The following is a 14,246-nucleotide window of genomic DNA, read 5'->3' as shown; positions in this document are numbered from 1 at the left end:
CCCAGCTACAAACCTCCTCTGTTCCCTCCTCAGCCCCCTTCAAATACCAGATGTTCCATTTAGCTGTAAACCACCATAAAACACAACAAAAGATATGAATGCTACAAAAGGGCCAATTTACTCCCCCCTCCATCAGCGTTCAGGCGAATGCTGCAAGAGAAAAAGCAAATTTCCTCTATGGGAACCTCTTAACCTTCCCCCTCTCCTCGTTTACCAAATCCTGGTGGTTTGGGGGTCAAAGCAAAGCCCGAGTGGGGGCAGCCACAGGCTCATGGTCCCTGCTGGAGCACCAGGGACAGCCCAGAGAGGCACAAACCCTTCCCAACCTCCCCACTCCCAGCACTTCCAAAGGCAGCTGGCAGCATCTCCCTGTGCCAAACCAGTTCTGCACCTGCAGCGTGGTCCAGGAGAGGTGGGAGATGCTCCCCAGCTCCAGCAAGCCTGGAAAATCCAATCCAAAAATCTGAGAAGCCCAGAGAAATCAGAGTGAATAAAATCTGATTTATGGAGGGTCTGTACCACGGGCAAGAGCACAGAGTCCATTGACTGCAGTGGTCAGTGGATGCACAAGTCAGGATATGAGTCAGGCTGGTGGCTTTCCAAGGAGGCAGAGGAGGATCTTCCAGCTGAATCCTGGCTGTCCAGACAGGGCAGGATTACAAAACAGGAACAGATTTTCCACATCACCTCCTCGGAGCAGTGGGTGCTGGGCAGAGCAGGGACAAGGGGCAGGCACATCCTCTGTGCTGGGGCAGGAAGGGCTGGCAGCTCTGACATCAGGGTGAAACAACTGCGTGGGGACTCCAGAAAAGGGATCCAAAAAGTGTCCAAACAGATCCAAAGAGGTGTCCAAAAATTAATTCTGCAGGACTTGTTAGACAAGGCTGGGAAATCTGATGACCCAACCAAGCTCTGCAGTGACTTTCCTGAGGATAATTGAGGTTTTTTTCAGCAAACTGATCCATCTGCACCTGTCATTGCTGTAATTCCTTCTACACTGGAGCTCTTGTGGCTTTAGGTAGAGCACAAGCACCCTCTGACACAGGAGGAGGGACTCACACAGTCCAAACACCCATCACAGATATAAACCTCAAAAAAGCCTTTCAGGTTAGGGCATCTTAGCCAAACCCTGCTGTTAACACACACTGGACTGGGCTAGCCCGGGATGCCAGACAAAATACACCCAAAAGCACAAAATGTGCAGGGAAAAATCAAATCACAGCCACCAGGGCTCAGCAGCTGCCAAGTCACAAAGCCCAGGTACGAGACACCAGCAGAGCAGCACGGATTTGTTCTGCACAAAGTTCTGTGCTGTGTTTGCAGCCTCCACCTGCACCAAAGAGCAGCCAGGAAGGAGAGCCCAGCCCTGCCTGTCCATCCCCTGGACATCTGGGAGGCTCCAGAGGGTGGAGGGCAGGGAATGGTTGCACCAGAGCTGTATCAGAGCCTGCAACCAAAGGAAAAACAAAGCAGGGAGGAAAAGTCACTGGTGTTAGGAACAGACTTTTCTCCAGGCGTGTTTTTGAAGGGGAGATTCAAAAGTAATTTCATCAATGCTGAGCCTGAAGTTGTCAGAGGCAGACTCGAGAAGGAAGGTCCTTCCCCTCCTGTAAAAGGAGGTTTGGAATCGGCAGGTGAAGCTGGGTGGCCACTGCTGGGTGACACAGGAGCCAAATTCCACCCCTGGGGCTCGTCCTGACAGGAGAGCTGGGGGTGGCAGCGCCCAGGAGCCCCGGGGCTGTGAGGATGCTGCAGGGACAGCTGGGCACACAGATGGACCCAGCTTGGCCAGGACAGGGTGACCCTGACGGGCACTGAGCGAGCCCTGGGCTGGGAGCAGAGCCCTGAGAAACTCTGCTCGAGGAGCAGCCACAGGACTGTGTGGAAACCCAAAGGAGCAAAGTGATGCTGAGAGTGCTGTGAGGAAATAAAAATTTATTTTCAAAACACTGCACAGCTCAAAGGTGGATCCATACTTTAAAAATCAAAGCAGAGAGAGGCTTCAGTTCCCAGAAGTGTCAATGCTCACTGCATTTTCCAGCCTCCACCACCCCTCCAGCCCAGCACAGGAACCTCACAGTCCTGCACCCACTCATTCACACTGCACCCTAAATCAACAGAATCCTGATCCTCCCAGCCCAGCTCTGTCCCAAAAAACCCCAACCCAGGCTGCTGGGATTTTTGGGATGAGTACATTTGATCCATTTCTTAACACAGCTTGAGGGGAATCAAGTGGAGAAGGGAAACAGCTCCAACACTGGGAAAAGTCTCTGTGTCTTTAAGGAACGACAAAGAAACGCATCAAAAATTTGCCCTCGGGTCAGTCTGGAGCAACATTTCTGTCCTTGCCAAAAATCAGGTCCCTTCTGGCTCCAGATGAGCTGAAGGAAATGGGTTTGGGGCTCCCACACCCACAAGTTGTGTGGGATGGGACCCACCACCCCAATCCAGCCTCAATTCCCTCATTTCCCTAATTCCTCATCCAACTGCCCTGCTCAGACCCAGCCACAGCAATGCCAGTGCCAAAAAAAATCCTCCTGTTCCACTCACTCCTTTTTTGGTTTTTTTTTTTTTTTGGCTTTGTGTTTTTAAAGGCATCTATTCATTCAAGAGCCCCTTGCTGGTAGGTGTTTAATGCAGGTATTTAGCTCTCATCCATCAATTCAAGAGCGTGGAAAAAATTAAAAATAAAAAAAGTTTTCACTGCTTTTCAGGCTGCTTGGCACAGCCCTCAGCATCCATCCAACACTCTCCAGCTTCTCCTGCCCCACCAGAATATTTATGAGCCTTCAGCTGCAGGTTCAGTTGGATCCTTCAGGCCACGAAGAGGCTCCTGCCTGTGCTGACACCAGGTTTTAGGGCTCTGCTGGGCAATGCAGAGCGGGAGCAGCTCACGAGCCTGGCTGGACACACAGAGCACCTTTTTTCCCTCTCTGAGGCTCAGCACATCCAAACGGGAAGTCAGTGAGACACAGTAAACAGGGAGATGTAACGAGGCTGTTTTTCACAGCCCCCTTTTTTTTTTTTTTTTGGAACAGAACTCACTTTCAAAAAGCAGAGAGTAAATAAAAAGCCAGAGGACCTGAGCAGGGTAAATCAGAGTGGCTACACAGACTTTGCTCTAAGAACCCACCCAGCCAGCCAGCTCTGATAAAACTGAATTTATTTAACTACTATCATGACATATGGAAGTAATTACAAGCATTGTAGCTATAAAGCCTTCAAGTGGCACGTTAAAAAGCCCAAAGCCTCGTGAATAATTACCTGCACCAAACACTCCAGCGTGCCTCCATCTCCCCTGGACCTGGGGGAGAGGCTCCAAGCACCTGCTCCACTGCAAACCAGCACCTACATCACCAATAAATGGGATTTTGAAGGCAAATGAAGAAAGAAGAGCAGGCCAGGAGGCATGTGACAGCTCAGTCAGGTGTGGGGCGTTGCAGCCATCAATCCTGGCACTCAGCTCAGTTGTCTGCGTGGTTCCTTCATCAGAGCAAAGCAGAGCACTGGGCAGCCCAGCCATTGCTCCAATTATGTTTTGTGCCTCTCATCAGCCTCCAGGGCCCCAATCAAACCTCCAGGCGCTGCAGGGAGGGCTGGATTCCCTCTGGAGAAACGTCAATGTGCTCCAAAACAAGAATCCTTAATGAGCTGGCCATTACTGCTAACTTCAAGTCTGTGCATGCAGCACGTTCACCCTACACTGCCTCATTTCCAGAACCCAGGAGGTTCTGGAGCAGGGAAAATAAAGATATTTAGCAGTGTCCAGAGCAGCCTTTGAGGAGGGGTGAGTGCAGTGTGATGTCTGTGGGAGGATTGATGTTCAATCACATCACACCAGCTTTGTGTAGGCACCAATTTTCCACCTCTCAGTACACAGAGATTGCTCAGCCAGCCAGGACAGGGCAGTGGGGCAGGATTTGGGGGGGTTATTGTTCTTTCTCAGCTGTTCTCCCTAGAATTAACCCATTTTCCTTCAGCTGCAGAGATTGGGAGCAGAAATCCCCTCCACAGCATCCCCAGAAGGCTGAGCTCAGCTCAGGGGACTGAACAGTGATCTGGAACTCTGCAAGAAACTCCCAGATCCCCCCCCAGTTTTCCTGGATAATTCCTGATCAACTCCCACACTTTGCAAAGGTGTCTGGCACAACTGAGGCAGCCTGAGAGGGAGCAGCTTGCAGCAGGTTTCCCGACCAACCTCCAAAACAAATCCAAAGCCCTGTCAGGAAGGATTAATTTTATCTAAGACAAATACCAAATAAAAAGAAAAACCTCACAAAACTCGCAGCACCAAATATCGACCTCACCCAAGCATGCAGGTGTTTCACTGCACGTATTTTTTTATGCTGAAACACGAGGGGAGAGTCATTTAATTTGTATTTGACCAGAGATTTAACAAAATTAATATTCAAATCTAATTATTGATGAAAATGCAAAGCTTGAAGATCCCCATCTCACTCCCAAGAGCAGCTGTAGCACACAGTGCCAGAGGACTGGAATTAGGAATGGGAATGGGGAGAGGAGTGGGGTTCTGGGGATGGCTCTGGGGCAGGGAATGCAAACCAGAGGGTTCCAAGTTGCAAATTCAAATATCCTTTGCATCACACTCTCCCAGCAGGCTGGAAAAATCACCCTGAATGACACCCCCAGAAATGCAATCACAGTAACAGACACAATGATCAATAAGCACCGAGAGCCATCACCCTCGTGGCACTTCCCAGCTCTCCAGAAACAGCCTCAGCAGCAAAAGCAAGGAGCAGAAATGAAGTTTTACTCCAGGTTCATCCAAACTGCCCTCACGTCCAGCAACTCTCAGAAGAGAGCTGGGATTCAAGATTGTTTTTCCTGTTTATTTTGTTGGCCACTCTGGAAGTTCTTTGGGTCATCCCATCCTCCCACCAAACACCAGACTTGGGTCTCTGGAGCTGAACATGAAAATAAAGCAAAATTCAGACTGAAACCTATCAGGGTGATTTGCCTCATTTATTTAATTAAGCATCACGTATTAAAGCACTGCTGTGGTGAGGCTGGGCTCTCTGCTGAACAAGCACAGGGAGGTTTTATGAGGCTGGGGAGCTTTTAGGGGGACAGGGACACCAAGTCCATCCCTCCACAGCTGGAGCACCAGTCCCTGCATCCTCCCTGTTCTGCCAAGGCTCCAGCCTCGCCTCGCAGCACACATCAAGGAAAAACAAATCAGCGTGGAAAGAGATGAAAAAAGTAACACACAAATGCCTGGATCTTAAAGTGTTTCTCTGCAGAGAAGTGATTTCACCTCTGGCCTTTGAAACGCTGCTCACCTCAGGCAAAAATCTGTTTTTCATTCCACACCTGCACAGCCTCACTTAATTCAGCGGGAAAGGTGGGTGACAGAATATTCTGAGTATTACTGGGTGTTTCAAGTCTAGCACGAGTGTCTTGTCCCCTGGCATTTTACCTGATTAATACCAAAACGAGCTCTCTAGTGAGGCAGACAGCTGGTTAGCCAGTCCAGCCAGCCAGGCGAAATGTGCATTTATCATCAAAAACCACCTCTGAAGTTCTGCCTCACACATCCCTACCCCGTGTCTGAGCACATCACAGCTGGGTGACAGAGATGGATTCCTACATTACTCCTCTGAAATTTGCTGTAGAGAACTGAGCTGCTCCCCCAGAGCCACAGCAGGGCTGGAACATCCCAAAGGTTTTTGTCCCCTCTGTGGTTGGGCTCAGCCCCTTCCTCCCCGGGCTCCTGTGCAGCAGAAGGTGCTTTTAACCACCCCGGGAAGAAGCCAAATTCCCAAACTCAGGAATTACCAAAGGAGCACCAAATATATGAAGTATAAAGGCTGACTCCAGAGTGGTTTGGGTCCCATCCTGGCTGAGGCACCAGCTGAACCTCACCTGAGCATCCACTCCCATACCAGGTGATGCTCTTCAGGTCCTGTGGGCTCAGCTCTGTGCTGCTCCCCTCTAATGACCTGATTTTCAGACACAGGGCCACCAAAACCACCCCAGTCAGTCCCCTCATACATCCTCTACAGCTGTGGAAGCAGCCAGGTGGGACAAGCAGAAAGCAACTTGATTAAAGACAGCAGGGCTGTAAATTCTCCCTCCAACCAGCAAACACCTGGCTGGGCAAGGGCAGCCAGAGCCTCCTCTCCAAACCACCCCAGGATCCTCCCTGGATCCCAGATCACACAGAAACAGAGTTTAGGTTGGAAAAGCCTCTAAGATCGAATCCAACCAATAACCCAGCACTGCCAAATCTGCCACTAAACCACGTCCCCAAGTGCCACATCTCTAAACCCATTCTGAGCTCCCCACAGGGCAACTATCACACCGGAATTAGCTTTGTAGGATTACAATATTTCCTTAAAAAAAAAAACAAACCCCAAACACAGTGTGCCATTCTCAGCACGTTCTAGGAAAGCTCCAGCCCTCCACATCCACAGCTTCTGCACGGCAGTTTATATTTGGAAACATCAGCCTGAGAGGAAAACAGTTTGATCAGTTCATAGCCTGGAAAGCCAAGAGGAAATCTCACAGCATTGTTCCACCCTGGGAAGAGGCATCGGGACGTGTTGTTATTTACTCGGGCTGGTTTCACCACAGGGCTGGGGATTCCCATCCTGGTGCTTCCAGGATCAAGGACATCCTCCCAGCAAAACGCCCTTTGCTCCCCAAAGAGAGGCTCCAAATCTGGGAGCTCCTGGCTGTCCTCAACCACTGCAGCCTCCCCGGCACACGTGGTTGTGTCTTGCAGGGTGAAGGGGACAAACAGCTGGAAAAAAAATATTGTCCTGGAAAAAAAACATTGTCCTGGAAGGAAATTCCAGTGGAAAAAGGGAGAGGGATTTGCTCTCTCAGCACAGGAGCAGAGCTCATGTGGGCACTGGGGGTTATTTATCCTAGAAGGCTTCAGCGAAGTTCAACACAGAAAGTTTCCCTTCAATTTCACCACTAGAACCTGTTGTTCAAAAATAAAAGCCAACACTCTGAAATTAACTCCTCAACACGAGGGCTGCCGGCGGGCAGGGCACAAACCCCCATTTCGTTTGTTTCTAAATGATTTCACTTCCCGATTCCCATGCAAATACCTACAGCTCAGCTTGCAAAAACACCAGCGGAGCATTGAGACCCAAAACAACCTGAGCTGATTTTACTTCTTGATTTTTTTTTCCCGTTTGTTTAAGCCTCCTTCTACCAAACCAGCCAGGAACTAGAAACACTTCCAAGGATGGAGCCCTTTTAAAATACCCAGATAGGCAGAGGACAGGGCAAGGGGGTGCAATTGGGGTCCCTGACCTGAGCCCCCCATCACTTCTCGCCCCGGAGCAGATGTGGGGATGCAGGACCCGGGGCTCGGGCACTGCACTGGCCTCGCTCCCTGCCCGGCCGGGCTCGGGGCAGCCTCGCAGAGCACCAGAACTTCGTGTGTTTTCATAAATTTATTCATTTATTTTGCTTTGAGTCTTCCCAGCCAAAGTTTCGCCCCAGCGCCCGCCCCTCCCGCACATCTCAGACAAACCAGCGCCTCCATCAAAACCCCGAATAATCCCATCTCCTCCTCTTAGCCCTGTTATTTGCTTTTGTTTCGCCATGACTGTAAACACCAGGGGGATGTTTCCCCTCCTTCCCGGGGTGTTCTCTCCCCGTCCCGGAGCCTTTCCCGTGCGGCCGCGGTTCCCCCGGCGCTGGACCGGCGAAAAACCGGGGGGATAAAGCCTGGGAGGGGCTGCCGGGTATCTGGGAGGGTGAAACAGACTCTCTCCATCCCATTCCATCCCAGTCTATCCCAGTCCATCCCATCCCACCAAGCTGTGCGGCAGCAGCAGCCGCATCCAGGGATCCAGGTGCGCCTGGGGGTTCCCCACGCAGCCACCCCTGCACCCATCGCTCCCCTCCTACCTGGGACATCTGCGGCCTGAAGTTGATGTCCTTGAGGTCGATGGAGCCGGGGGAGAGGTTGTGGAGCAGCTGGCACAGCAGCACCCCGTCCCGCAGCGCCTGTGCCAGGTCGAACACCACGGCCGAGGGCCAGACCACCCGGTGGTTCGGGGGCAAAACTTTGCAGTCGATGAGCCAGCGGCCGCACTGCCGCCACTCCTCCATGGCCGCGGTCTGTGTTCTCGCTCTCTCTCTCTCTCTCTCCTCCCCGGCCTTCCTCTTCCTCCTCCTCCTCCTCCTGCCGGCTCTCAGGGGCGGCGGGCAGCTGCCCGAGGGGCCGCTGTGCTGGGCGGCTCCGCGCTACCGCCCCGCTCCATCGCCGCCCGCCGGCCCCGAGAGCATCGCTCCGCGCCGGGGCTCCGGCCGGGAGGAGGAGGAGGAGGAGGAGGAAGAGGAGGAGGAGGAAGGAGGGCGGCGCGGAGTTTTCCGGCGGAGGGCTGCCCCTGCCCCCGCTGCGGCCCCACCGCCTCGGCCGGGGTTAGGCGCGCCGCATCCTCCGGGAACAAAGCGGCGGATGGACGGACAGACGGACGGACAGGCGGGCACGGCGGGGCCGCCCCCACCCCGCGCAACTCCCTCTCGGTGTCCTGTGGAAACTTGCTGTGCTGAGGGGACCCCACCTGCGCTGCCGAGCCGGGGAGCCGCCGTGGGTGCGAGTTTTCTGCCCGCCCCGGGCAGCGGAGCAGCCCCCGGCCCGCCCCCGCTCCGCCCCGCCGCCCCTTTGTCTGCGGGAGCCCGGGCTGCCAGCGGGGGTGGGGGGCGCTTCGCGACGCTTTGGCTCGTAGCCCGTTTATTTTCCCCTAATATTTTTTCCTTTTCCCCCTCCTCTTTTTTATTTTTCCTGGTTTTCTTTTTTTTTTTTTTTTTTGCCCTTCTTCCCCTTCCCTTGTCGTATCCCTCGCTCCCTCCCAACGCTGCCGCTCCTCTCCCTGTTCCGGGAAAGCCACCCAGAGCCCCAGTGCTGCTTCGCTGTCCCCTCTCGCAGAGCCGCCACCGTATTTTGAGGGGTTCCCCGTGGCCAGGGCTCCCCCAGGTGCCCCCAGCCCTGCGGGCAGTGGCAGGAGCGCTCCCGGAGCCGCGCACACACACACAGACCCCGCTTTGTCTGAGCGCTCGCTCCCACTCGTCATCACCCCGTGTTTGGGTTGCAAATACTGCACGGGAGATGTTTAACCCAAACAAGCGATCGTGTTCCTTGTCTTTCAAACGGGAGGACAACTCCTATAATTAATTACCAGTGTATTTATTAAAAACCTCGACTCTCAGGCATTAACTCCTTGGCAGCAAACTCTTGAAAAATCTCTAATTTTCACCGGTGGCTTCCTTCCAAATCAGCGCGGCTTAGAACAGCCTCTTTTCAAATCTGTTCTGAGTTTTCTTCCGAGATCCTCTCCCCAGAGTTTGCCGATTAATTTCCAGCCCGGCTTTCCAGATAGCCAAAACCGGAAGCCGGGACTGGGACGAAGGGAAGCTATTAACCTGGATGTCAAACAAATGCAACACTAATCTCTTCCAAATGGAGCCAAGCGGAGATAAAGGAGAAAGAGCAACTCTAGCGCCATGATCCTTCATTTTCAATCTAGGAAGGAGGATCTCTCCGAAGAACAGAAAACAATGGTTTCATATTCCGAGGAAAGTTTGGTTGTTTGTGTTTTTTAAAGGAGAAATTCTTTCATCCCGAGGTGCAGCTCAGCCCGGCTGTGCCCCTGGGCAGGGTTCGAACAGAGCGATCCAAGGGCGAGCAGCATCCACACGCTCCAGTCTCACCATCAGAGCTGCGCCCTGCCCTGGGAGCATTCAGATCTCAGCCCACACTCCCCATACCCTGAGGAGCTGCTTTCTCAGAATGATTTTCTTGATCTTTTAGTTCTTCACGAAGCGTTTCTGCCCTCCAACAGCACCCATGGGCAGGAATCACGAGGCTACTGAAGGCAGTGGAGTCGTGCCAGGGATAATTTTGACTCAGTACCAGCCTGCCGTGTGAGGTCAGGTCTGTAGGTAGATGACAACAGAGGAGTTTATTATATGTGCATAATTAAAGCTGCGAGGCACAGCCTGGCTTTTTTACTGAGTAATAAAAAGCGTTCTTGGCCCCTGGACACTTGGGAACAATCCCTGCAGCTGCAGAGCCAGGCTCTGCGTGGGAGGTGTTGGAGCAAGTACGCTCCTCGCCTACCTCTGCAGCAGCCCAAAGGGCTGATGGCAGAGGTATTTCTGAGAGCAGGAAAAATAAAAACAACCACAACCTGTGCAGCCAGGCTCAGGAAGAACTCAAATCCAGCACACGCTGGTGAGCTGGGAGCTCCACATTGTACAAACTGTCCTGCAAGAGGATGGGGGGGCGTGGAGAGGACACAGATGCTGTTTTCAAGGTGGACCTAAAGCTATAAAAAGGGAGCTTGAATAAATTAAAGAAGTCAGATTTTGTGCTGGAGCTGCTGCTCCCCTCCCCTGCCTCTTGGCACTGCTGGGAATGCCAGCCAGGGAATGCCAGGCACCCAGGGAATGCCAGGCGGGCAGGGAATGCCAGGGAATGCCAGGCGGGCAGGGCAGAGGGGGACACCACCCTCTGCTGGGGACCCAGCGTGCAGCTTCTCCCCGCTCTCACACTTGGCTCCATGCGCTTTTGTTTCAGCTCCTCGCACGAAATAAGCCCAGAGGCGGCTGGGTGCACCGGGAAGGGGCTGCCAGAGGGAACCTGGTGTTCTTTCACCCCCAAAATGTCTCGGTGTGTGCAGACAGGGAGCCTGGCAGGCAGCCCCCATAGCTCGGGTCTCAGTGCACAGGGAATGTGAGGGGGACCTGGCTGGTGAAGTGGTGGCAGTTTGGGAATGTCACGGAACTCGCTGGGGACACCCCAGACCTGCATGGAATAGGCAAAACTAGTGGGAAGAAGGGAGCAGGGAAAGAGAGAAGGAAGGAATTAAATGCACTAACATTTATGAGGACACCATACGTTACAAATCAACCCCAAAATACCTGGGACGTGGCCACAATTCCAAGAAAGGTGAATTTTCTGCAACATTTGCTGTCACTCCAGGCTTCTCTACGTGCAGAGAAGCAGCCACAGTGCATCCCCTCTGAAAATATCCCTTCAACACCAGAGCCACACCGCCAGGAAATCCTCTTTTCCCAGCCAGGCAGTGTCTGTGGATTGCCATTGCCACCTTCTGGATTAGTCCAAGCGTGCAGCAGCCTGTCCCGGAGCCGTGCTGGCTGCCAGGGGACGTGTCTCCAGCTGGAGCCAGGGTCCCCAGAGCAGGAGCCGGCCCGGCTGCTGGCACGGCAGCTGTCACACAGCCTACGTGCCATTTGCAACACGCCTTTCGATTTTGTGATCTCCTTTCACCGACTATTTTAGGAAATCTGTGCAAGCCCCAGCTCGGCAAACCTGCTGCTCGATTATGGGGGAAATCACAGGGCCACCAAAGCGTTCAGCTGCTGGGTACAGACAATAATCCTTTGTCTGGCTCATCACACACCTGATCTACCTGTCCGGACAAGGTGCACCCTGCCTCAGTCACTGCGATTCTCGTCCTGCTGATGGCCCTGCAGCGCTGCCAGCAGAGCTCCTGTCCCAGCAGGATTCACCTCCGGGGCTGCCCGGGGAGGGGACTGCCTGTCACCATGGAAAGGAGCAGGAAAATGAACCTGGCCCAGCTCCCTGGCAGGAGGGATGAGCTGGGTTCTCCTCTCGTACTGGAGCAACAGGAGCGCTCAGCCATGGGTGCTCTCTGTTAACCTGAGAGTGCAACTCCACTGGTAAAGGATTCTGAGCCCAGGCACCGAGCAGGTGGAGCTGGCACTTCCCTGGGCATTTCTCGGTGGAACAGTCTCATTTTGGGATGCCCCAGCTGTGCTGAATACCAGCAAGCACCAGTTAGCAGCTTCCAACACCATCACGGCGCTGCTGGGATATCCTCACTAATAAAACATCCTCGACAGGGCTCCACCCCGACAGGTTTGCCATCAAAATCAGACAGATCTGGAGTGTTCACAGCCCCGGGAGCTGGGCAAGGGGAAAAGCGCCCAGCCCAGCCCAACCCCTCACTGCAGCCATAGCACAGCAGAGGAACAGCCCGAGGCAGCTCCAAAGCAGAGAATTCCTCGGAGGAAGGTGGAGAGGAACAAACCATGGGCTGAGTAGCACCTGGATTTCACCTCGTCCATCCCACAGCTGCTGTGGTTCATTTGGGAGGGGTCCTGACTCAAGGGACTCACAGCAGTGGAGTCTGGAGGGGTCAGAGCAGGCGGTGGCTGCTGGAGCTCGGCAGGTTCCAATCCTTCTCCTTGCCCCTCTCAGCAGTGCACCCACCCCCCTTTACCAACTTCTGTTAGTTTGGTGATAACAGAGCAGGAATTTTACAGACAAAACCAAGATTGCCTCAAAAAACCCCTAAATCTTGCCCACTAAAGGATTTTGCACTTTGTTCTGCAGTTTCCACGAGTGGGTCCGGGCTGTCTTCCCTGCACTAGCAGGAAGCAGGAGTCAGGATATTTCTGATAATAAACATTTTAATAGCGTGGTCATTCCTTTTTTTTTTTTTTTTCCCCTCTTCTTTGTGTTTGGCCCAAATCTCCTGGGAGCAGGGACTTGCAGCATGCCTTCCCTCTGACGGAAGCAAACCACAGCCTCCTGTTTGTGTCCGTGAAGGGCGAGCGGAACCAGGCGAGCAGCGCCCGGAGCAGCTCTGCTCGGATAAATGCATCGGGTCCTTCGCAGGAGATTAGATGGCGCTGCCTTCACAGGAGATAAGAAGATTGAGAGCTTAAATTTAGCATCATCGGGAAGAGAATAAGCCCTGCAGCTCTCTTCAAAACATATTTCGTGCAGTGCTGGCCAGGGGGCAGGCGGGATAAGGAGAGGCGCCGGGGAGGGCAGCGGTGCCGGGCGGGGGTCAAGGAGGGGCTGCTCGGTCACGCTCCTTTCCCACGGTGAGGGTGGCATGAGGCTGGCAGCACACAGGGGTGTCCCCTGCCTGTCCCCACCCCACGGGTGGCGGTCACTGGGGAGCCCTAAGGGGTACAAAGGGGTACAGAGGGGTACAAAGGGTGCCGGCACCTTCCCAGCACGCATGGCTGCGCCACCAGAAAGGAGAGTGGGCTGGAAATCCCAGCCTGAGGCAGCAGGGAGAGCTCCCTGGCTTGGGAGGAGTGCCCCAGTTCAGCCCCAGTGCTCCCAGTATGGGCTCAGCACACGCTGGACTGGATGTTTAAAACATTGAGCATCCAGTGCTGGGTGACACCCGCGGGACTCTCGCACCCACTGGAGGGGATTCACTGTTATCCCTGAACCCACAAATGGGGCTTAGGGAGCCCCACTTCCATCCCCACACCCACAAATGGGGCTTGGGGAGCCCCATTGCCACCCCCGAACCCACATACCCCACTTGGGGTACCCCACTGCCACAGTCCAGACCCACAAATCCGAGTTCCAAATCCACCTCGGGGTGCCCCACTGCCACCCACGGTGTCCCCGGAGCTGTGCCATCCCCCCGGTGTCCCCGGTGCCCCCGGAGCTCCGCCATCCCCTCCGCCCCCCGGTGCCCCCGCCCCGGCCGTGGCTCCTCCCGAGCGCATCACAGCGGGCGGAGCCTCCGCGGCCGCTCCGCCGAGCGCAGCGGGGCCGGGCCGGGCCGGGCCGGGCACAGCAGCACGGTGGGGCCGGGGAAGCGCCGGGGGGCACGGGGGGGACCCTCGGGGGGCGGTGTGGGAAGGGCAGGGTGGGACCCCCCGCTCGGGACGGGCAGGGCCGGGGGGTGCGGGGCACCGGCGGGGGCCGCGGATGGGTCTGGGGGCGGGTGGGATGGTGGGGGGGGCACGGGAAGGGAGGGTGGCAGGGTGGGGACCCCCGCTGCCAGCCCGTGGGGTGACCCTGCTGTGCCCCGCAGGTGCCGCCGAGAGGTGCCGGGGCCCCCCAGCTTGGGTACCACGAGCAGGGCCGAGCATCTTCTCCTGCATCCCTGGGCACGTGACGTGCCGGGCTCCTGTCCATCACCGGGGAGAGGCCATGCACGGGCCTGGGCACCGCTGACCTCTGGGCTCTGAGCTCCCCACGCCTTCGGGATCCTTTCTCCAGCGAATCCAGCTCATCCAGACCCGCTCAGCCTGGCCTGCCTGGCTGCAGCTCAAACCTATGGAGATGCTTCACGGACTGGCAACAAACAGCACGTGTGGGCCCTTCCCGGCATGAAACACCGGCAGTAGCGCCACTGGAGAAGCTCTCAGAAACCCTGGTGTGGTTTTTAAGCAAGGCCACGCTGTCTGCTGTGATTTTTGGGCCCTTCTCCCTCTCCTGAGCGGTGCCAGCAGCTCGT

At 54.9% G+C, this 14,246-nt stretch overlaps 1 protein-coding gene across 8 annotated transcripts in view; it reads right to left on the bottom strand.

The window, feature by feature from the left end:
- Positions 1 to 8,268, bottom strand: part of VAV2 (vav guanine nucleotide exchange factor 2) — a 122,996-nt gene extending 114,728 nt beyond the window's left edge. For 3 of the 8 annotated variants that reach the window (XM_088177569.1, XM_014873278.2, XM_088177575.1), the window contains exon 1: positions 7,891 to 8,263. In XM_088177569.1, the coding sequence (XP_088033695.1) occupies positions 7,891 to 8,094 (204 nt within the window). In that variant the 5' untranslated portion in view covers positions 8,095 to 8,263. Of the gene's footprint in view, positions 1 to 7,890 lie in introns of all 8 variants that reach the window. The other 5 variants (XM_088177570.1, XM_088177573.1, XM_088177568.1 and 2 more) reach the window with 4 other exon arrangements.
- Positions 8,269 to 14,246: the final 5,978 nt, after the last annotated feature.

This window comes from Sturnus vulgaris, chromosome 22, assembly GCF_052056855.1.
Source record: "Sturnus vulgaris isolate bStuVul1 chromosome 22, bStuVul1.hap1, whole genome shotgun sequence".
NCBI lineage: Eukaryota > Metazoa > Chordata > Aves > Passeriformes > Sturnidae > Sturnus > Sturnus vulgaris.
The sequence above is the reverse complement of the archived record's forward strand: the minus strand, read 5'-3'. Positions and strand labels throughout refer to the sequence as shown.